The 23,284-nt window shown below is 38.2% G+C and overlaps 1 protein-coding gene across 4 annotated transcripts in view; it reads right to left on the bottom strand.

Moving 5' to 3' along the window:
• Positions 1-23,284, bottom strand: part of glis1b (GLIS family zinc finger 1b) — a 102,697-nt gene that overhangs the window by 6,256 nt on the left and 73,157 nt on the right. For 3 of the 4 annotated variants that reach the window (XM_055167707.2, XM_055167709.2, XM_055167706.2), the window contains 2 exons: positions 20,280-20,424; positions 4,494-4,654 (listed from right to left, as the gene is read on the bottom strand). In XM_055167707.2, coding sequence (XP_055023682.2) covers positions 4,494-4,654; positions 20,280-20,424 — 306 coding nt within the window. The remainder of the gene's footprint in view (positions 1-4,493; positions 4,655-20,279; positions 20,425-23,284) is intronic. The other variant, XM_055167708.2, reaches the window with a different exon arrangement.

Below are 23,284 nucleotides of genomic sequence, written 5' to 3' on the forward strand. Positions count from 1 at the left end.
AATGATTACACTCTGAGTCACTAGTCAAACGGTCCAACCCCCGTGTCTCTACGATGTTCTGATGCGGAGATATAAGGCTTTGTTTACTCTGTTGCTAGGGTACTGTATTTGGTTGCTAGGGAAAAAATGGCATCCACTAGTGATTACCCGCCGAGTCACGAGTCAAACGGTCCAACCCCCGTGTCTCTACGATGTTCTGATGCGGAGATATAAGGCTTTGTTTAGTCTGTTGCTAGGGTCCTGTGTTTGGTTGCTAGGGAAAAAATTGGCATCCCATAATGATTACACTTCGAGTCACGAGTCAAACTGTCCAACCCCCGTGTCTCTACGATGTTCTGATGCGGAGATATAAGGCTTTGTTTACTCTGTTGCTAGGGTACTGTTTTTGGTTGCTAGGGAAAAAATTGGCATCCCATAATGATTACACTCCGAGTCACGAGTCAAACGGTCCAACCCCCGTGTCTCTACGATGTTCTGAGGCGGAGATATAAGGCTTTGTTAATTCTGTTGCTAGGGTGCTCATTTTGGTTGCTAGGGGCGTGGCTTGGAAGTGACCAATGATGTGGCCACTGATTACACTCCGAGTCACAAGTAAAACGTTCCAACCCCCATGTCTCTACGATGTTCTGATGCGGAGATATAAGGGTTTGTTTATTATGTTGCTAGGGTGCCCATTTTGGTTGCTAGGGGCGTGGCTTGGGAGTGACCAATGATGTGGCCACTGATTACACTCTGAGTCACAAGTAAAACGGTCCAACCCCCGTGTCTCTACGATATACTGATGCCGAGATATAACTGTTTGAATTTTATGTTGCTAGGGTGCTCAAAAGTGGTTGCTAGGGGCGTGGCTTAATAGCTCTGATACTATCCTGATAGACTGATTGGATGTCTGAATAAAATGAGCCCACCCCCATGTCTCTACGACATTGTAAAGCGAAGATATCCCATCTGGAACTTTTTTACTTCCTTATATGGGCATGTTTCCTGCCCCATTATAAGTCAATGGGGCACTTTTGGGTGCCTCTTACACCCCAGGGGTACAACTTACACCCCAATGTGATGTATGTTCTGACAGAGCCTACCAGCCTCTTCAAATAATGTAACCCACATGTTTCTACAAAATCCAAGAGCGGAGCTATGACCCGTCAAAGTTTGGCGCAATGTTAAGTCAATGGGATTTTTCGGGTGGTTTTTCGCCCCCCTTTCGAAAACCCTGCACCCGATTGCTTATAAAAGATATAGCCCACTTCTCCTCAATAATCCGGTCAAGTTGATCCCTCTTTTATGGCTCTACGACAAACCGTGCGGGACAAGTTACGCGCCGAAATTTTGTGCAGACATAAGAATAAAGATATAATAATAATATCCCTGAGGAATAGTAATAGTGATGCTTTGCATAAATGCAAGCACCACTAATAATAATAATAATAATAAGTTTAAGTGCAACAACAGTATGTTGGCTTTCTCAAGCCAACATAATTAATATTATATATGAATATAAATACTTAATAAATAAAAAAAAAAAAAAAAATATATATATATATATATATATATATATATATATATATATATATATATATATATAATTATTATACACAGTTCACACACACATATGTGATGTAAACAAAAACTTTTATTCTGCTATAGGTTAATCGCGATTAAGCGTTATGCATCCCTAATATAAGCTTTATATAACCTCACATTTGAATTGTAAGACGTATGTTAACCTAATTCCTGTAGATTCAAATTAGCCTGCTCCGCCAAAAATTCTCTTGGCTCATCATCAATACGAAAAAAAAACTGCGAATCCCCCTAAAGAGTCAGTATTTCTATTTTCGCTCATTTCCGCCTTTTTTTTTTTAGCTTGCTTTAACAGTATTTCTCCCTCAGATGGAGGTCTTGGATTTGAGGTGGTACACACATGTTCATTTGTGTTCTCCCTCCGAACTGTGCTTTTGACAGACAGTTTAGATGTGTTGGGCACGGTGGTTTTGTATTCCTCGGAGTATAAAGCTTCATTTTGTGGATCTAGGCTTAGCTTTCAGTCCACATGTTCTGGCTAACATACAGTGCTGTAGAGAGCATGCCAGCTCTCATACTGATTTGGCTTTTTCCGACATGTGTCTATCTCCAAGTGTCTATACTATTTCAGGGCTATTAAGAGTTTTGACTTTTATTAGCGATGTTAGCTCAGACAAGCATCATTATTATTATTGCTCATACTTAGCGTCTGACAGATCTCTAACTTTTAAGTATTAAACTTCTGCACGTAACTTGTCCAGCTCTATTTGTCTTACAGTAATGACAATTTGGATAGTGCAGCCAGGTGATCGCACTTGAGGAATATAATACATAGACTTCCAGTAGAGAAGAGACTTGAGCTAAATAGGGGCCAAATATCATACAGCAAGAAATCACACAGTGCAACATAACAGTAATAACATAGCAACATACATTATTAAAAATAAAGGTGCTACATAATCCTATAGAAGAAGCATTATTGGCTGTATGGTTTTATAAATAAAAACCTTTAATACCTGAAGAACTTTAATGTTTCACAAAATTATCTGAAAGCTGAATAAATCGCTTTCCATTGATGTATGGTTTGTTAGGATATATTTGGCTAAGATACAACTAGGCAGTGTTGGGGGTAACGCGTTACAAGTAACGTGCATTACATAATAATATTACTTTTCTGAAGTAACGAGTAAAGTAACGCATTACTTTTTAAATGAACACATTAATATTTGAGTTATTTTTTAAGTAATGCAAGTTACTTTTTTAGTTTAATTAATTTGATAAAATATGTACTGAATTAAACTAAACATAGTCACATTATGCACTCTATGCGTACTTTAATAAGTTTGAGTCAAAAACTGAGATGGCAGGCCAGAGCTCGACATTTTTGTAATGAAATATGCAATTTCTGAATGCAGACCTTTTCAGTCATAAAACCTGCAAGGCCTGAAAGAGATCAAGCCTCAGCCAAGAAAAAAGTAACGCAAAAGTAACTAAAAAGTAACTTAAGCATTACTTTCCATGAAAAGTAACTAGTTACTTTTTTGGGAGTAACTTAATATTTTAATGCATTACTTTTAAAAGTAACTTTCACCAACACTGCATTTAGGAGTCTGGGGGTACAAAAAAAAAAAAAATATTGATAAAATTGACTTTAAAGTTGTCCAAATGAAGTCCTTAGGTCACAAAAATAAAGTTTTGATATATTTACGGTAGAAATGTACAAAATATATTCATGGAACATAACCTATACTTAAAGGGATACTTCACCGATTTAGCATTCAGCTTTGTATCTGTAGAAACCCGGCAGTATTACTGAATGACCATGTTTCCCTCCATCATTTCCCCCTGAGAGGAGAGATATCTGCATTTCGGTTCTGCAAAAAAGTCCTCCAATGATGCAAAAATCGTCATATTACATCATCGGATGACTTTTTTGCAGAACCAAAATGCAGATATCTCTCCTCTCAGGGGGAAATGATGGGGGGAAACATGGTCATTCAGTAATACTGCCGGGTTTCTACAGATACAAAGCTGAATGCTAAATCGGTGAAGTATCCCTTTAATATCCTAATGATTTTTGGCATAAAAGAAAAATCGATAAATCGATAATAACGCGATTCATGAGAGTCACTGCGCAACGTACCCATGCCAATGAATGCTCACTATGCTAAAACTCTCGTATGAGTCCAAGGTGGTGTCGTTACCAGAAGCTATTTATTACAGTTTAAAATATGGATATTTTTTTACACAATCACAACTATTACCCGCAGAAGACCTTTAATAACACCTGTAATGGATGGATGCACTTTTTGGGGGTTTAAAGTCAGACGTTGTTACCTGATCCCTGTTTTCTACTATTATAAACTTCAAAAGAGCAAGGACATTAAAGGGGACATATAATGAAAATCTGACTTTTTTCATGTTTAAGTGCTATAATTGGGTCCCCAGTGCTTCTATTAACCTAGAAAATGTGACAAGGATCAACCCAGTAACTTAGTTTTGGTAAACCATTCTCTGCAAGCATGTGAAAAAATAGGTCATTGAAATTTGTCTCCCCTGTGATGTCAGAAGAGGATAATACCGCCCCTTAATCTGCACTATCCAACCACAGCACTGCCATTTAGTGCATAGATCTGCTCATTTGCATGTTAAGGGACACACCCAAAAACGGCATATTTTTGCTCACACCTACAAAGTGGCAATTTTAACATGCTATAATAAATTATCTATATGGTATTTTGAACTAAAACTTCACATTCGTACCAAAGATTTATTTTACATTTTAAAAAAGTATTGTGAAATGTCCCCTTTAATAGAATACCTGAAAGATGTATATCTTAGATTGTTTGGGGGTGAGTACATCATGGGTAATTTTGATATTTGGCTGGATTATCCCTTAAATAGCATAAATACTCAAAACAAAGCTAATACACATCAACCAAAATTAAGAAATGACACAGAATGACTCGCACCCTCACTTGCTGACAAGTTGTGGAAGGTGGTGTAGGGTTTGTGGTGCGTATGGAGGTGCTGCTGGTTGGAGGAAGGGTTCTGTTGCTTCTCTAATGTTGGTGGAGGAGATGTAGCTGCTTTCATCAGACTGATCCCAGGTGACAGCAAAGCTCCGGATAACCTGAAAGACAAAGAGAAAAAGAGCATTAACTCTCACATGAGTGATGGGAAATAAGTCTTATTATGTTTAACCATGTTTAATATACAGTACTGTGCAAAAGTCTTAGGCCACCATGCCAGAATTAGATTTGTTGTTTTTGCAATGTTATAGTGATCATATATAATTGTTTCTTTAAATTGTTTCTCTAAACAGTCTCTTTAATACATCCAGAAAATACAAGAAATGTGTATATAGTATTAAAAACTGTATAAAAACGTAAACTGATGTGTCAAGTTTTTAGGGTAAACTCCCCTTACACAAACTGCAGGATCTCTTAAACCTAAATAAAATTAAATCCTAATTTCTAATTTAAAAGAAATTAGTCTTTTACTTTATTCTGCTCAAAAACGCTCAAGATGTGTTTAGTGCCAAGAGAGGTCACACTTATCATGAATGAACCCTAAAGAAGACATTTAGTCCTGAAAATGTTAACTTTTATGTACATATTTCCAGTATTTTCTGTTTGAATCTTAATAAAATAGATTGGAAAATAAATATGGATAGCCATTAAAACTTCTAATACAAGTCTAAAATTGCCTATTATTAAAGGGATAGTTCACCCAAAAATGAAAATTCTGTCATCATTTACTCAACATGATACTGTATTTTGATCATAGATGGTAAGCACACAGTTGACCCATTGACTTCCATATTTGTTTTTCCTACTATGGGTAACATTAACGGTACAGGGCGTCAGTGTTAACGGTTCTCATCCACTTTGAATGGGTGACGTCATGCGTTGCCAAACTGAATTGTGGATCTGTCACTGGCGTTGCTCGAGGCAGAAGTTGAACATTTTTTAAGCGCCAACACTGGCGTCAGCCAATTAGATCACCTTATGCAAATAACCTAGTGCAGAGCCAGCCAATTACATTTATGCGACCATTGTGATTGGGTATTGGCCACGTTTTGAGACACGCCCTCCGTCAAGCGCCAAAGCTCAATGTACCGTAACTGTGTGGTTACAATAATTTGTTAAAATATCTTCTTTCCTGTGCAAAATAATAAAGAAGGTTTTAAACAACGTTAGGGTAAGTAAATAATAACAGAAGTTTACTATCACTATTAAATAAAGCATTTTTTTTCTAAAACGGTACTGTAGCTTTTAAGCAGAAATCCTAACTATACACATTGGATTGATCCATATCTCATTTCTCCTGGTCTATAAAGCAGTTTAAGTTAAAAGTGACACAGCTTACCCCGCTCTCCCCTACTGTATGATTAAATATATATCATTTTCCCTATAAGAATTTAATTTCTGTGTTTTATAACCTCACCCTATCCTACCCGTACCCCAGAGAATGATCCGTGAGGATTACCTCAGAAAGGAATCACATAGCCTGCAGTGAAACAACATTTATTTACTTTATTCATTTATTTTTTATTTACTTTAACATGCTTCATCCTTTTCCAATTCTTGTTATAATGGAAAGTCGTGAGCCTGGTTTTGATCGAGTACAAGCCCATTCTTCACTCCAGATGGCACTTACACATAACATGCCCCTAACTTACTGTACACCGCGATGGCGCTATGGAAGTTATGATAGCTTGCACACAATGGAACAAATAAAGCTTTGTTAGTGCCATTAGATGCAGCTGTCACAACCCAGTCTTTAAATATGCAAAACTGAGTTCCAGCAGAAACCAACGTGCCAAGTTGCCAACCCATCGGCACTGGGAAGTCGTTCCTGACCAACTCAAGATTCTCTGCCTTCAACACGCACATCAAAGAGACATATTCTGAATTTCAAAAACTCAAAGAATTGACTGTTTAAACAGAAGTATGACAAACAGATGCTGTACTAAGAGATATAAAAAGCATATATGCAACCCAACATGGGAGGAGTGGATGGAAGGCTTTGAAATTTACATTTATTCATTTCACAGACACGTTTATCCAAAGTGACTTTAACATTTTGTCTAACAATGAGCTGTAACAATAAGTGCAGTTTACAAAACCATGCTCACAAGTAGGACTAGAGATTAAAGCTAGAAAACAATGCACAACATAGATATATAATATATAGAGAAAAAGAGAGACTTGGAAAGTTAAGTGAGAAATTAGTGAGGTGAATGTAGAAAAGTTTTTTCAGGTTTTTTTAAAGGTTGTGGTGGTCTCAGCAGATCCGGTGAAATCTGGCAGGCCATTCCACCATAAATGAAAAGATTGGTTAAACATTTTTGTGAGTGATCTGGTATTGTGATGGAACAATCAGGCATTGATACATGGTGAGAGAGGAGGTATACCTGTAAGAGTGAGTAAAAAAAAGAAATTTATAGTCACACTTTTTCTCAATAACTTCTGATAAATGACGAGTAGCTCACCTAATGAAGAATCGTGTTTGCAACACAAAGGTGATGAGTTTGATGTACACAAATTTTGGTACAATGTATAACTTGAATGCACTGTATGTTGCTTTTGATAAGTGCCAAATGCATGCGTTACATGTTAATTAGGTATTTTTTTAATCAATTTTAACTTCTTTTCTACATTGTAAAAAGTTGGATCAACTTGAAAAATTACTTCCACTGGTTACACCTACATTTTTTCAACTTATGTTTAAATGAAAAATGCTTATACTAAAAACCGTCATTTTTTAGGTATTACCAATTGAAGTATTTTTTTAGTTAAAGGCGGGGTCCATGACCTCTGAAAGCCAATGTTTACATTTGAAATCACCTAAACAAACACGCCCCTATCCCAATAGAATCTGGACCTTCTTTTGATAGACCCGCCCCACACATAGGCAACCCAGGCAATGATGTCGGTTAGTAGACACGCCCCTTACTGCAGATTGGCTACAAGTGTGTTTTGGTACACAAAAATCACGCACCCCGCCTTTAATCCAACTTTTCATTTTTTACAGTGTAAGCACTTTGGTCAATGTGGTTATGTGCTATAAAAATAAATCTGAGCAGAGACTGACGTTCATGTACATTATGGTCGAAGCGAGGGAGACCCCCTTCTTCGCTTTAAATGTTTTGCAGCTCCTAAAAAAAGTTTTTATTTAGCCTCCTTTTTGCGTTCAGCTGTAAGTAATGGCACAAAATAAAGCAATAAGCCCCGCGAAGCAGTGGGTTACATGTGCATTTTATAACAGCTAAGGGACGTTGTTAGGCATGACGCGAAGTGGAGTGCCTAAAACCCCCTTAGCTGTTATAAAATGCACTGTAACACCACTGCGTCGCGGGGCTTATTGCTTTTATAAAACGGTTACTTCATATGCATAACGTTAGCAGGATTTCACAAAATAAAACACAAATAAGTTGTAATTATATTAGTACAAATATTAGTCTTCCGCCAAACAAAGTAGTTCCTCAGAATCAAGTGTGGCTGCAATAGAGCGCAGTTCCCAACCAAGACAGACGCAGCAAAGACACAATGAAAATATGATTTAAGACTGGGGTGTTTATTTTTATGAATCAACATTCATCTAATTTATAAATTAAAATTTTTATTGTGCAACTTTTGAAGTGATAATAAAATATGCTTGGAAGATTGCTTAACTCTTTCCCCGTCAGCGTTTTTTTTTTTTAAGTTGGCACCCAGTTTTAGTTTAATGCCTTACAGAAAAATTATCTTTTTTTAAATAAGCATAAAATATCAAATGAAAGAACAGACCCTGAAAAAAAACCTGTTTCATCCTACCTTCATTTGTTCTCAAATTTTCAGCTAAAAGCGGAGATGATTCCATTTTTGTGAATAACTTTTGTAAGAGATCAGATTCAGAGCCACGATCAAAACTTACAGTGTTTTTAGTGTTGAGTGAATGCGTCAGTGTTTAAGTTGGTTAAGATAGCCACCCAGTGGATAGCGGAAATATGAATTTGAGGTAGAAACTCCTCAGGGAACGGGTTTACCAGGGTATTTTATCACGGCTTAGAACGCGTTTCAACCAATCAGAATGAAGAACCAGAACTGCCCGTTTTATAAAATGTATTTTTAAACTATAAAGGCTTGAATTTTATTGCGTTTACCCCTTTGGAATCGAAAAGAATCGATAGGAATCCGATAAGCGGAATCGAATTTGGAATCGGAATAGATGAATTTGGAATGATGCCCAACCCTGCTATTGCTCTTTTTGCATACGCTTATATTATGGCCCACTTTCTACGTGTACGCGAGGGCGCGTTATGCAACTTTCATCTTCAGAAGAGTGTGCATGTACTGTACTTACACCGCTGGATTTTTGAAACCCTGCGTACTGTACATTGTACACATAGGTTGCGCATGCGCTTACAGGAGAATTTAGTATGGAAACCAGGAGATATATTGCATTTTGTCACAATGTGCATAGCGTCAAACGTCTGTGCACACGTACGAATCAAATAAACTATACAGTACTTAGCAAGACTGTGCAGTAAGACATGAATTGCTGCTTTGAAACACAATAAAGTGTTTTTATTAAAAAGTGTCGACCCAGCAATTTTAATTTAGAATTTGGACCCAAGTGACCTGATAACTGTAATTTATCCTAAGGCGTTATGTGGGAGCGTTATTTCCCATCATCCATGTATCCAGAATCTGATAAGGACTTTCTTGGCTGTTACAGTACATCTGCTAAACCATTAAGTTGTATTTCACCGTAAACCATATTTAAATTCCAAGGACTCAGTTTTCATCGTAAGTGCATAAAACATCACAGATTCACAAACCGTGCTCCGACATAACCCCACGAGTCACAAGGCTCTGCCCCCGACATCCATATGTCCTGAAAGGCCATGCTAACGTAATTCAGACAGCCTGCACAAAGCATACATTTACGCATTAGCATTAGCGGCCTAGGTTTTGTTCATACGTAAAAAAAGCTCTTCCGATCGGGTCGCTCGCTGTGATGTTACGCACGGCCATGTGTTTCTGCGGAGAGCATGGCGGCAGTGTTTCCCCAGGGACCTGCTGTCAGCGCAGGCTCAGGAAACAGTTATACTGTTCATATTTTTACAAGCAGCCTCTATGTACAGCTAAAGTGAATCACGCTATAATCACTGCCAGCTGCAGCTTGCTAAGGCTGCAGGAATGAGGGGAATCTTTCATATGCAGGATTAATCTCTCCCTTCGGTATTTACCTTCAATGTCATCTCCTCTTTCTAGATACAACATTCAGCGATACGTGACTATAAACCCTGACTCTCGCTTTTTAGGGCTGGCCTACAGATGGTTGGATAGTTCAGGGTCATATCATCTGTAGAAGTGATGTAAAAAACACTCTGCATGCTGTCGGCATGTGTGACATTTAACTCGAGTTTAAAGATGCTCCCTGGACCTAAATATGAAAGAAGCATGCAGATGAGGTAGATAATTCATGCCGTCAGCGGTTGAGATATACAGATGTTTAAAGGTCATTTTATTAAACTCTTTATAGTACAGTATTGCAGCACCAAACCTGTGACGTTTTCAGCATTTAAAGGGGCAGTTCACCCAAAAATAAAAATTACCCCATGATTTACTATCCCTTGATGTATATGATTATCTTCTTTCAGACAAACACAATCGGAGTTATATTATATAATGTCCTGGTCGTTCCAAGCTTAACCGTGGGTTCACACTAGCCATGTTTGAGGCATCAAATTCACATCTACCGCGTCTAGTTTGCTGCTTGAAAATTTTGAGTTTACTCTCTTCATTTGCGCGTGAAAGCCACGTGTGAAATTCTAGTCATGAGACATTCACGTGGAAATTCGCGTCATGGGAGGGGCTTCTGTGACTCCGCTCGAATCCTGTAATCACGTCACTACTAGAGCAAGCTCCTGATTGGTTAATGTGGTGCGTTTTTTCGCCCAAAGTTAACATTTTTCAGTAAAAGTTGAATGAGGTGTCTGGGGTGTAATGCTGATCATGTACGGTCTCAGTAAAAACCTAACATCTGTGTCACATCACAGTAATCTGCTGAACCATGCACCTTCATGACACTTATGAGTAAACCTAATGACATTAAAAACATATTTTGGGGAATTTGGGCCTTTACCTTGCATATTTTCCTTACCTTGCATACTTAAAGGCATGGTGCACAATCTCTTAAAGCCAATGTTGACATTCGAAATCACCTAAACAAACACACCTCTACCCCAATAGAATCTGGACCCCTTTTTCATAGACCCACCCCAGGCAACAATGTCGGATAGTAGTGATGCCTCTTACTGCTGATTGGCTACAAGTGTGCTTTGGTACTTGGCCCGACTCCCTATTCCAAAGCGTTTTTCAAAAATCGTGTACCCCGCCTTTAAAACAAAACAGCCCATGCAAATATGCAAAACTATTAGCAGCCACAATGTATTCAAAGTAAAATCTCCTTTTAGTGTTGTGATGGCCATGAAATTACGTTTGGTATTTGATTTAAAACACTTGTACAGCTGCTACAGGAAATGTAAGTTGGGTTTATAGAAAAGCGATGAGGTAAATTTACAGGAACTTCATAGTTTTCTCATGAATGAATTGTTTACAAATGTTTTTTCTTCAAAGCAGTAGATGCTGGGCATGATTCAGTGAACATGACTCCATGGGAACATCTGCAAATATCTCCGCTCAATCCACATGAGTAAATCCTTACTCAGCAGACTCGATTCAGTAAACGTGGCTCTTTTGGGTATGATTCACTGGACGTGATCCATGTAAATGAACACATTTGCTTTACGACAGGCTCAGAAAGTAACTACTAGAAAGATGAAAGACCTGCGGTCCAAGTGGAACGACAACTTCACAAATTTCCAGGAAAAAACGTTGTGAACAAGCCACTCATTGAACAAAATGTCGGAAATATCGGACCTGTGAGGCATGACGTATTCTTTTATACGAACCCACATTTGAAGGTTCGAACCAAAATGTCTAGACCTGATTTGCGCCTACACGCATTACAATGTTTGGACGGTGAAATAATACCATTATTAAATAGGTACAGACTGCGTGTCAGGCAAATTTTTACGGAAACATCTTTCATTGCAAACCCTGTAAAGTCACATTCATGTTTAATCCCTGATAGAGGTGCTGGAGAAAAGAGAGGTGATGCAATTCTTATGCACTCAAACAGATGAATGGGCTGAAGACAAAATAGATCAAGATGGGCTTTATTTCTCCCTATCCTTTATGACTGATGAATCATGATGATATGTGTTATGCTCCCAGTTTGTCTTGTCTCACCTGTCTGGCGGTGTCTGGCCGGGTCACGCCGCGTATGATCGAGCATGGATATCCCCATTGCCTCACGGTAAGCTCTTTTGATTGAGGGCGTAGGGGCCACTGGCTTGGCACGGGTCGGTGGGAACATTTCTGGTTCTGCTTAGCAAACTAAAGCCACTCTTGAGGGATCAGGCCCTTACTGATCCAAGCCTCTAGCTTGTATCTAAACAGTCAAAAGCTAAAGTGCTCAAAAGAGCGATATGTAGCCAGGCAGGGAAATTAGCTTAAGATACGAGTAGATGTGTCAGCATAGCTAGCTACTGTTTAGATCAGCGGCTGATACTGAAACCTCTATTTTAAAGGAGACATATCATGAAAATATGACCTTTTCCATGTTTAAGTGCTATAATTGGGTCCCCAGTGCTTGTATTAAAGGGACACTACACCCATTTGCATAAAGCTTTGTATAGTTAGAACCCCAGTCATGTTTTTGAATGGTCATGCATCATTTTCTCAAGTACCGCTGAAATACAGATTTCAGTGTTGCACTTCCTTCTTTCAATGATGTAAAAATCATCATATTGCATCACTGAAAGAAGGAAGTCCAATATCTTTGTTGAGGGAGTGAGACTACAAACACCCCTTTTTTCAGTCAAATAGGCACCAAACGCTAAATGTATGTTACATTTCGACTACAAATATGACACGCTTTCAATAAAGATTAATGTTTCTACAGGTGAAATGCTCCTTTAAACTAGAAAATGTGAAAAAGATCAACCAAGTAACTTAGTTTTGGTAAACCATTCTCTGCAAGCACTGAAATTTGGCTTCCACTGTGATGTCAGAAGGGGATAATACCACCCCTTGATCTGCACTATCCAACCACTGCACTGTCATTTATTGCAGAGATCAACTCATTTACATTTTAAAGGACACACCTAAAATGGCAGATTTTTGCTCACAACTACAAAGTGGCAATTTTAACATAATAAATTATCTATATGGGTGATTCTCACAAAATCCAGATTTAGAATGAGAATTTTTTTCATCAGAATTTTTAAAAAGCCCTTGAAGCCAATTATTATTTTTTGCACATAAAAGATTAAGGTCTGAACTTACTATAACCATTATGTTTAGAGTATTTAAAAAATATTTCCTAAAGAATTATTTAAATTTTTTAGATTATCATTATTAAAAATTATCATTACCGCAACATGATATTACATTAAATATATGCATTTACAATCTCATGTTTCGGTAATGAGAACTAAAAAGTTGTCTAGGTCCTATGACAAACAAAATTTCAACTTTTATTTGGAGAGAAAAAATAAGAACGGCTTAACTGGTAGCATCTTGAGTGTCACAGTCAATTATGTCCCTTCCAACAATTTTTTTTTAAAAATTTTAGTTCCTTGAGGGCTTAAACAATGATTGAAAATTGTTGCGGAGGATGAGAAAATTGGTCTTGGACACATTTATATTCCTTATTATTGTCTCTACATTTACCAATGATCACCAAATACCACGTTTCTTTACTGTAAATGTTTATAATATAACATGCACTGAAGCTTTTTATTTTTTTACTTTTTTTATTATAAATATTTCCAAATATGTCAAAGAACCCAAATCCAGTCATGGACACGTTGCGGTAATGAAAAGTTTCCCCTTAAATGTGGAAAAAAATGCAAAATTAGTTTGTATGATGTCATTTGAAATCATGTGCAAAATAGTACACGAAGAGATGTTTATAACTGTATGCTTCTTATTTTGATAGCATTTACTTTTTATCAAAATGTTTCATGACACCTCAACAGTCTAATTTTGCAAGAATCACCCATATGGTATTTTGAGCTAGAACTTCACATGTACTCTGGGGACACCAAAGATTTATTTCACATCTTAAAAAAGCCTTGTGAAATGTCCCATTTAAAAACAAGTATTTGGTTGTATGACTATATTTTATGAGATCAATAAACTGAATAAACTAAGGCGAATTAGTAATTAAATCATCATTTGAGTCAGAGCTGATGGCTTTGTGACTGTATGGAGTTTTATTTCCGACTCAATGTCCTTTGCTGACCACGTTCCCCTCTCTACACCTGCATGGTATATGCACACGCTGACTATTCAGTCTAGTAAAGGCATAAAAATGCTCCAAGAAATGTAACCTTTGTATACATCTAACACTTAAAAGATACTTTTAACATTTCAAAATTAACAACAGCGGGAAGAAAATAAAAAACACCAAAATTTAGGTTAGCCTCAATAAACAAACCTGTTTCTCATTACCACTAAGGAACACCCTATCAGCCGTTTTTTTCCGTAAAGCTATGACCTAACATCCAAAACACCCAAATGAAGGGGTTAAAGCGGCAATGCCACACATTAAGCCCCAACGGACCTTAAGGTTGGTCAGCATGTTCCATAGTCGCCCATCTGAACAAAAAAAAAACATAATTTCGGCCTCGAACTCCACACACCATCCACACGACAGAGACCGCTCGATGTATTTTCACTGGCATATTTTTTGATATTAGCCTCAGAAAATGACACTAGTATTTACAAAGTAAAAAGAGTCTAAATGGGCCATTTCAGCCAGGGTAAACACATTTAGCAATGAGGTCAGAGGCTGCAGCGGAGGAGTCCAGCAAGTCAGATAATTTTGTCAAAATGTTTAACGTCCTGCTAAACCGTTTGGGAAAAACAAGTGCGGCAGCTGCTGTTGACTTTGGCAGCCAAGTGTATACTCAAGACTTTAAACATGTAAATCAAAATGCTCCGTCTTCGGGCGTATGTAAGTAGACGTTTCATACCTGGTTTGTTGTAGGTCGGACGGGATAATGCGTGCTGTGTGCCACGTAGTTTTGACCAACTAATAACTTCCGCAAACAAAACAACGGCGAGTTTCGCAGTGCTGCATTGTCAACGTGGCTATACGGGGAACAGGTGATGCTTGCAAGTTGAGAAACAGATACAAGGGATTCCCTTACTGCATGTGTGGACTATTGCATTTCAAGCTTCAAACGTGCTCATTTCTTCCAGAAAGTACACGTCCACCCTCATCATGCTTTGTGTGAAGGGCGTGTATAATCTAATGCTTTTAGCTTCAAGCCATCGTTTCAGACTTCGACCTCCGGCGTCAGTGAAAGGCAGTGCTTTTAAGCTGGAATATGTCATCGTGACCTTGTATGTAATACAATATAATGTTACACATGTGTCCCCTGAGCCGCCTTCCCTCAGCTCTCGTTCCACTTCTAGTAGCAGTAATTGTTTGTGGAGCTCGAAAATGGCTCGCTAATTTTCTGCCGTTCTTTTTCGACGACTTGGAAAAACAGCTCAACGTTTTTGCATGACTGCTGCCCGGGCACATTTTGTGGGTGTTTTTGCTGGAAATTGACATATCCAGTGGGTTTGTGCTTACAAAACTGTCACTTTAATTCAAGTGCTTTCTTGGCCTAAAATGGGGATATGGGAGAGAAAGGGAGAATGGGACTTTGGATATGTTCACACATGATTATAGTCACCACAATCAGTCATCCTTTGGGTCTGACAAATGTATTTACTATTCTCACAATGACAAGGATGACTATAGTGAGAGTACAAATATCGAAGACGTCAACTTACTGTAACTCTGAAACAGGACGGCTGCACCTGTGTTTTGCCTAATTATTTATAAGCTGATGTTTATAATGAATTTTCTGTTCTCTGATGTAGATTATTAGTTATTTCGTTTAATTAACAGCCACTTTTGCCTTCATTTAACAATGATTAAGAACAGATAAACCCTTTCAAATCTGTTTCCACTAATGTTTAAGAAGAACAGATGTACTTTCTCGCTTTTCCTCTCTTTCTCGATTCCAACCTTTCTGTTTGTCGCTACGCACATAACGGCTCTCGATGACACATTGGATTTGCAGCTCAACTTGGTCGTTCCTGTGGGAAATCAGGGATTTTTAATGGGAAACATGCCTCGGTCCGCAAAGCTGCAAGGGACATATTAAGCTCTATTGTATTCCGTTCCAGAACACTAAACAGCTCGAGAACAGAGAGGAACAGAGGTGTGTTTAGGAATCTTTGCGTCCCACCTTAATAACACACCAGTGACACTGCCGAACCGAAGCCAAGCGTACAGAGTTGATGCTGGATGGTTTATGTTGTGTTAAGGTGACATTAGTTTAATCTAGATTTGCTGGATAAATACACAGTGTTGACTGTGGTAGAGCGAGAGAAAAGTGTAACCGTATGCACGGACTTCACAAGCCGTGCGTGCTTTGAGAGCGTGTTACAATGAAAACAAGCGCTTTGTGTGGACAAGGGAAAAATCCGCCGGGGTGCTTTGGATAGTAAATAAATCCAGGCCCCTAAGTCAATAGAGTAAAAAACACATTAGACGACATACATTACCAAAGAAAATCCCCTCTTATGAGAAAGGCCTCACCTCTTTGAAATAATGATTAAAAAAATCCCAGAGGTGTGAAGTTTGAACTGGCTATTCCAAAGCAGTTATACTTCATGTAGTTTTTAGGGTTTTGAAATATTAAAATGATGTTTGTTGCGATTAATCTGCAGAAAGGAATAGAAAGAAGTTTGCAATGATGGCTAAACAAATTTAAAAATGATATTCAGTGGCGGCCGGTGACTTCTTTCTTCGAGGACGCGCGATGCGAAGTTCGTCACAACATGTATGTAGCCCGTCGTGTGTGTGGTTTCTTTTTTCAAAATATGTGTTCTGTGTGTCGAGAGATCCTTTGTGCATTACAAGTTTTGTCAAAATAAGTGCCTGCTGCAGACGTGTCTAAAGGGTTTATGATAAAAGAGACGCTCGCGTTTGCCAGATACTCCCATAATCTCATGCGTAAACAGAGTTTAATGTTAAAAAGGAGTGTCTTGCGAGTATTTTGTGAACGTGAGCGTCTCTTTTATCATAAACGGTTTTGACGCGTGTGCAGCAGGCACTTATTTTGACATAACACTTGATGCACATGGTTCACATGACGCAACAAACACATATTTCGAAAACGCAAGCAACACACTCTGAACACTTATTTTGAATTAGGGCTTCTCGAATGAGCAGTCACGAGCAGCCACTGACGATATTTAGTACCTAGTTAAGGTTATAAGCTAGGTTTTAAGCTAGGCTAAGTATCGGAGCCCTGCATGGGTCCTGTTTGATAAACCCGCACCTGCCCTGCACCCAGAATAATTAACAGAACACTGACCCGTTATCCGACAGCAGCATTAATTTAGTTCTGCACTGCAAAAAATTACTTTCTTTCTTAGTATTTTTGTCTTGTTTACAGTACAAATATCTAGAAATTCTTAAATCAAGATGCATTTTCTTGATGAGCAAAATGGCCTAATTAAAAAGGCCAATTTATATATAATTATAGAAAGTAAATTAAAGCAATAAGCCCCAAGAAGCAGTGGGTTACCAGTGCATTTTATAACAGCTAAGGGGCGTTGTAAGGCTGTTATAAAATGCACTATAACACCACTGCTTCGCGGGGCTTATTGCGTTTATAAAACAGTTACTTCAAACTTTCAGCTAAAAGTGGAGATAATTCCATTTTTGTGAAGAACTTTTGTAAGAGATCAGATTCAGAGCCTGATCAAAACTTACACAACGGTGTTTTTAGTGTTGAGTGAATGCGTCAGTGTTTAAGTTGGGTATGATCGCCACCCAGTGGATAGCGGAAATATGAATTTGAGGTAGAAACTCCTCAGGGAACGTGTTCTCTTTATTGACGAGATGACTTAATAATATTGACATTTATATGGATATCGCCATTAATTGTGCAATTGTAGACAAATTAAAAATATGATTAAAGACTATGGTGTTTATTTTCATGAATCAGTACGCAGCAACAATGGTTATGTAATGCGGTCTGAACCGTGGGTTTACCGGGGTATTTTATCACGGCTTAGAAAGTGTCTCAACCAATCAGAATGAAGAATCAGAACTGCCCAATTTAAAATTGTGCTTAAAACATGTCAAAATATCTGAAAATGGAGTGAGAAAATTTTTCTTGAATTAAGTGTTTGAGAAAAAAGTAAACTTATTTTTAAGACTTCTTTTCTTACACCATTGGCAGATTTATCTGCTTGTTATAAGCACATATTTACTTACATTTTTTTATTTATTTTTTTGTCTAAAAAAACAAAACAAAAAAAATCATAGGTCATTTTGCTCATCAAGAAAATGCATCTTAATTTTAGAATTGTAACAATTTTTTGATAGTTGTACGTAAAACAAGACAAAAATATTAAGAAAGTCATTTTTTGCAGTCTGCATCTGACCCGATCCGTTTGACATAAAGGCCGCGACCCGAACCGCACCTGCAAATAATTAACCCGCTGTAATTAGAAACCTTTCGCGGTCTTCAGACACAGCATGAACACAAATAAGCACAGAACCGTTTAAATACAGCTGTAACACAAAAATTCACAGCTGAAAATAATTTTTTTTAGTTAATTCAACTTAAAAATATAAGATGACTTATATATATATATATATATATGTGTGTATTTCTACCCGTTACATTAAATATTAGCAGTTCACCGATCGCCGGCGTGCAGGACTCTGAGGTACACATCAACCTGACGTTTGGCCATCAGGCAGGTTTTAAACATCGTCTTAGTTTTCCAGTGTGGCTAATGTAAGTCATCATTGCCTTTTCCACAGATTCAGCATGTCGAATCGGGAGTCGGATTATTGGCTGTTCGTCTTAGCCAACCAGTGCACAATAAGATAATGGAAGTGACAAAGCAAGCAAACGACAAAGTTAAGAGAGAACACACAGAACAGACATCTAATTCTGCATCGCTCATTCCAATACATGAATATTTTAAAAAAAATGATTTATAAGACATTACGGATATATAACAATTTTGTCCGTGGTGAACAATATTTCTGTGAAATGCCCCAGAATCCCATTCATTTTAATGAAGCGCTGACGATTTCCAGTGGCAGTGATTGTTGCCTACCGGATGGGGCGTATCCAGCGTTGCGACAAATTTGAGAACATTTTAACTTTATGCAAATTACAAGCAACCTTTGGGAAAAACAATAAGAGTGAAGTAGTGGGGTTCACATCTTTCATTATTTACTGTGAGGACGGTTACTTATTTGTAGGGGTGTCACGGTTCTCCAAATCCTCGGTTCAATCACAATTCGATTCGATTCTCGATTTTATATATTTTTTTGAAAGCACGAAAAATGCTATGCCATTTTTAGACTAGACTTATGAAATATAAAATCTGACCTTGAACCCGAAGATGCCCTGCCATGTTAGTCATGCTGCCAGTGGAAAAATATGGTACCGCACATACCTGATAAAACGAAACTTCCTGTCAGATGAACATTACTGTCAGTACTTTGCACCTTAAAAATGCGCTTGTATTACCGCCAGACGAGATTGTGAGACTATACCCCAATAAGTCATGTTTAAATACTGTTTTTTATAACTCTTAAGCAACTGAAATTAGTTGTTGTGAAATTTAAATGGGTTCAGAGAAACGACAGGTCCTGTCAAAGGCCGTTCTCCTGTGCACACGCAGTCGCGCGCTCTGATTTAGTTTAGCTAAAGGCGGGAGATGCGTGCTTTTTTGTTTCCCATGTAAAGAGCAGCTTGCGTGGTGTCTCCTGCATCTGCCATGTTATCTTTTAACTGGCTGTAGCTAGCTAAGTAAGAGGAGGTTGACTCGCAGCACTCAACACGTGTTTTTTTTTCCCCGCTTGGCAAGCCGATCGGACGTGACATGTGGGCGTGGAAGCATCAACTATTCAATATTTTATTCAAAGTTTGAGGTTGTGACTTAATTTTGATCGATTTCGACCCGAATTAGGAACGCCTCCTAAACAGCTCATTGAAAGAGACAGGCGATATGCATGCAGCATAAGCAAGCGCTGCTTTGTTTATGTTTTTTATCCCAGAAGTCACTGACTCGGCATTTTGAGTAATGAATACGACTACTGCCACCTCTTGATATGGAAAGTTATCTCACGCAGGCGCAGAATGGACTACATTAATCAGAAAATCTCAAGTCAGGATGATAAATCTAAATAATTTTCCAATTCCTATTTTACATTGTGCATTTTCAATTCAATAGCTGCTAAAGCTTTTCAATATTATTACTTATGTATTAATAATTATCCAGATGACTGAAGTGGCAGATAGATGCTTCTCAGTGTTGGGCAGATTGGACCAATCACAAAGCACAAACTGTGCAAAAATGCACATTTTTTAAAGACTAAACTACTTTTTATCACTACTTCCTCAGTGATAAACACTGAGCTTGTCGCAATGCATTATGGGATTGCCTTCTTTGCAAAGGACACATTACAGTACAGTAATACTAATCAAAAGTGATACCTAGAAGGCACTTCGGATAACAGCATCTGACAAACGCATATTTTTTTTAAAAAAGGAAAATCTATTACTGTCTGTGATGTTCAGTGATTTTGGTACTCACCCATCCCGAGTGCCCTCCAGGCCAGACAGCGGGGAGAGGTGGTGTGGGCTGTCCAGGCGGGGCTGCCTGTGGGGCAGGTCGTGTCCAGGAGACAGCATCTCAAGTGGGGCTCCATTGTGTGTCGTGCCGGAGCCAGCGTATAGGCCTGGAAGACAAACAAAACTAATGCGCAAAACATGCCTGATAAACCGCGAGGAGTCCTTGCGACTTGCACATTGACTGAATTAAATCCTCACAAAACGGCACTTCATGGCAACAAACGCTTGTTATGACAACACAGATTCATGCAAGGCCCTTTGGATGAAATCAAATGTTCTTGTTCGGTGCTGTTAGCAATTTACTGTACATCATTTATGTCGCTGTGTTGAATGGCTTTGATTGACTGCTGGTGTTTTTTGCATTACATCTCTGACAGCTCAGTCGATCTGAATGGAATACAACACAGCAGAACTAACAAATAAAGAATTACTTTCAGCTACTTGTGTTCAAATGAATGAAGCTGGTGGGCTTATAGATGAAAATTTTATTGCTCTTTCAACGCTCAAGAGACATAAGTGGAGTTTTAAGGCATGTTTTATTTAAGTGCAATGGCGGCAGGTGACTTCTTTTTTCGAGGGCGCACGATGCGAAGTTCGTCACAACGTCATGTGTGTGGATCGTCATTTTAAAATATGTGTTCTACACGTGGAGCGATCCTATGTTCATCACGTGTTTTGTCAAAACAAGCGCCTGCCGCAGACGCGTCCAAAGAGTCCATGACAAAAGAGACGCTCGCGTTTGCCAGATACTCGCATAATCTCATGCATAATCAGAGTTTACTGTTAAGGGAGTGTCTTTCGTTTATTTTGTGAATGTGAGCATCTCTTTTGTCATAAACGGTTTTGGCGTGTATGCAGCAGGCACTTATTTTGACAAAACACGTGATGCACATGGTTTACATGACACTCCGAACACATATTTTGAATTAGCGCCCCTCGTATGAGCAGTCACGAGGCGCCACTGTTTAAGTGTCAACTTTGTCTTAGATGTTTCTTGTAAAATTGCATAGGAAAGGTGAGAAACAGAAATAAATGAGATCAATATTTATATACAGTAGAAGTATACACTTTAAAAAAAGGTTGGGTTATTTTTAACCAAATATTGAGTCAAAAAAAGGAAGAACCCAGCTGTTGGGTTAAATTAACCCAGAAAATGTTTATAGTTGACCCAACAATGGGTTAATAAGAACTCAGCATAGGTTAAAGGGATAGTTCCGTTTAAAATGAAAATTCTGTCATCATTTACTCATCTTCATGTTGTTCTAAACCTGTATGAATTTCTTTTTTCTGATGAACCCCAATGAAGACACCTTGTGAAATGATGGCAAACACACAGCAGACCATTGAATTCCATAGTAGGAAAAAAATATTTTGGAAGTATTGTGATAAATGATGAAGAAATTATTTTGATAAATGGTGGTAAGCACACAGTTGGCGGTACCTATTAAATTCCATCATTTTTTTATTCCTACTATGGAAGTCAATGGTCACTATTTTCTGTGTGTTTACCATCATTTCCCAAAACATCCCCTCTTGTGCTCATCAGAAAAAAGAAATTCATACATTAGGTTGTGTAAATAATGACAGAATTTTCATTCTACACTCAACTAACCCTTTAAACCCAGCAACAGGGGTTTATCCCTTTTTTGACCCAGTGCTTGGCTGAAAATAACTTAGCACTGCATTTTGTTTATATTGCACAGCTAAATTATGTTAGGAAAGCGAAATAAACGAATTTCAGATGTTTATAGCTCATATTAAAATATGTCATGTTTTTTTGCACTTATGTATGTACTGTAAGCAAAGTTGAGAGTCTTTTTTGCAAGATCTGAAAAGCAAAATACATCAAAAGTCTCCATTTGCTTTGCATTTTATCTGATTGCTTACTAGGCTAAACAATTGAGATATTAATTTTTTTTTATCTTTTTCCCTTTCTATTATATGGGCTGATCTTTAGCCAAGGACACATAACCTTGAAGTAAAAAATGAAGGACACAACTCCATCCACAGTTCATAATGGATATAACAGCAAAGAGGAGAGCTCCAACTGATCCAAATGTCATCCTACCCTAGATTATACTACTGTACAAAAACCAAGCCAGACGAAAATGACAGTTGCTTATCCCGTAAAGAGGCTTCTTCAGTCCCCGGGCTTCTTGTGCAGCCTAAAAGACTGACAGGCAGACACAGGCCCCTGTTAATGTCCTTCTCTGAATCTGCCCAGCAATTGTTTTTCCAGAAATCCTCAGGAGGGAACGGCTGTGCATTGACAGTCCTTCAGTGCCTCGCCTCCGTGCTTCTTCTCTTTGTGCATCCCTCTTAACTGTTTTACAGTGGAAGCGGGGTCTATCTGACAGCTTTCTGAACTGGATACAAACTTGATTCATTACCCGAAATCATCAATCAAAGTGCTTAAATGCTTTCCCCTTTAGCCCTAACATCTGCTACCAGACTGGGAAGCATTCAACAAGTAATGGCCATGATTGCTTTAGTTGTTATCTGCTGGAGAGAGCAGAAGGGATGAACTGCAGAGGTGGAGGGTGCAAGTGAAGATCCACAGAGACACCAGATTTTGACTCTTTTGGCAGAGCATGATTGGTATTCTGTATATGTAAATTGATATTTTAAACTAATTTAATGCTAAAAACAAGTTCAGGGAGGTATCAGAGAAGGACTTTTAATAGGGCATTAGGATTTTATTTGTATATTAACATGCAATTTGTAATCTCATACATGCAAATAATGCTTTCTTGGGGTTTTTGTAAACATCTTTATGAGCCCATAAAATAGAAAGGTGAGTTTTACTTGATTTGTGTTATGGAGTCGATAGTCATTTATACAAAGAGATTCCAGAAAATACAGATAATGGATCCCATGATTTGTCCCGGCAACATTTGATTTTGGTTTATTCACACCGCTAGTGATTTTCTGGATCTGTGCATGTGTTGACGCACACCCCATAAAGGT

Source organism: Misgurnus anguillicaudatus, chromosome 5, assembly GCF_027580225.2.
Source record: "Misgurnus anguillicaudatus chromosome 5, ASM2758022v2, whole genome shotgun sequence".
Classification (NCBI taxonomy): domain Eukaryota; kingdom Metazoa; phylum Chordata; class Actinopteri; order Cypriniformes; family Cobitidae; genus Misgurnus; species Misgurnus anguillicaudatus.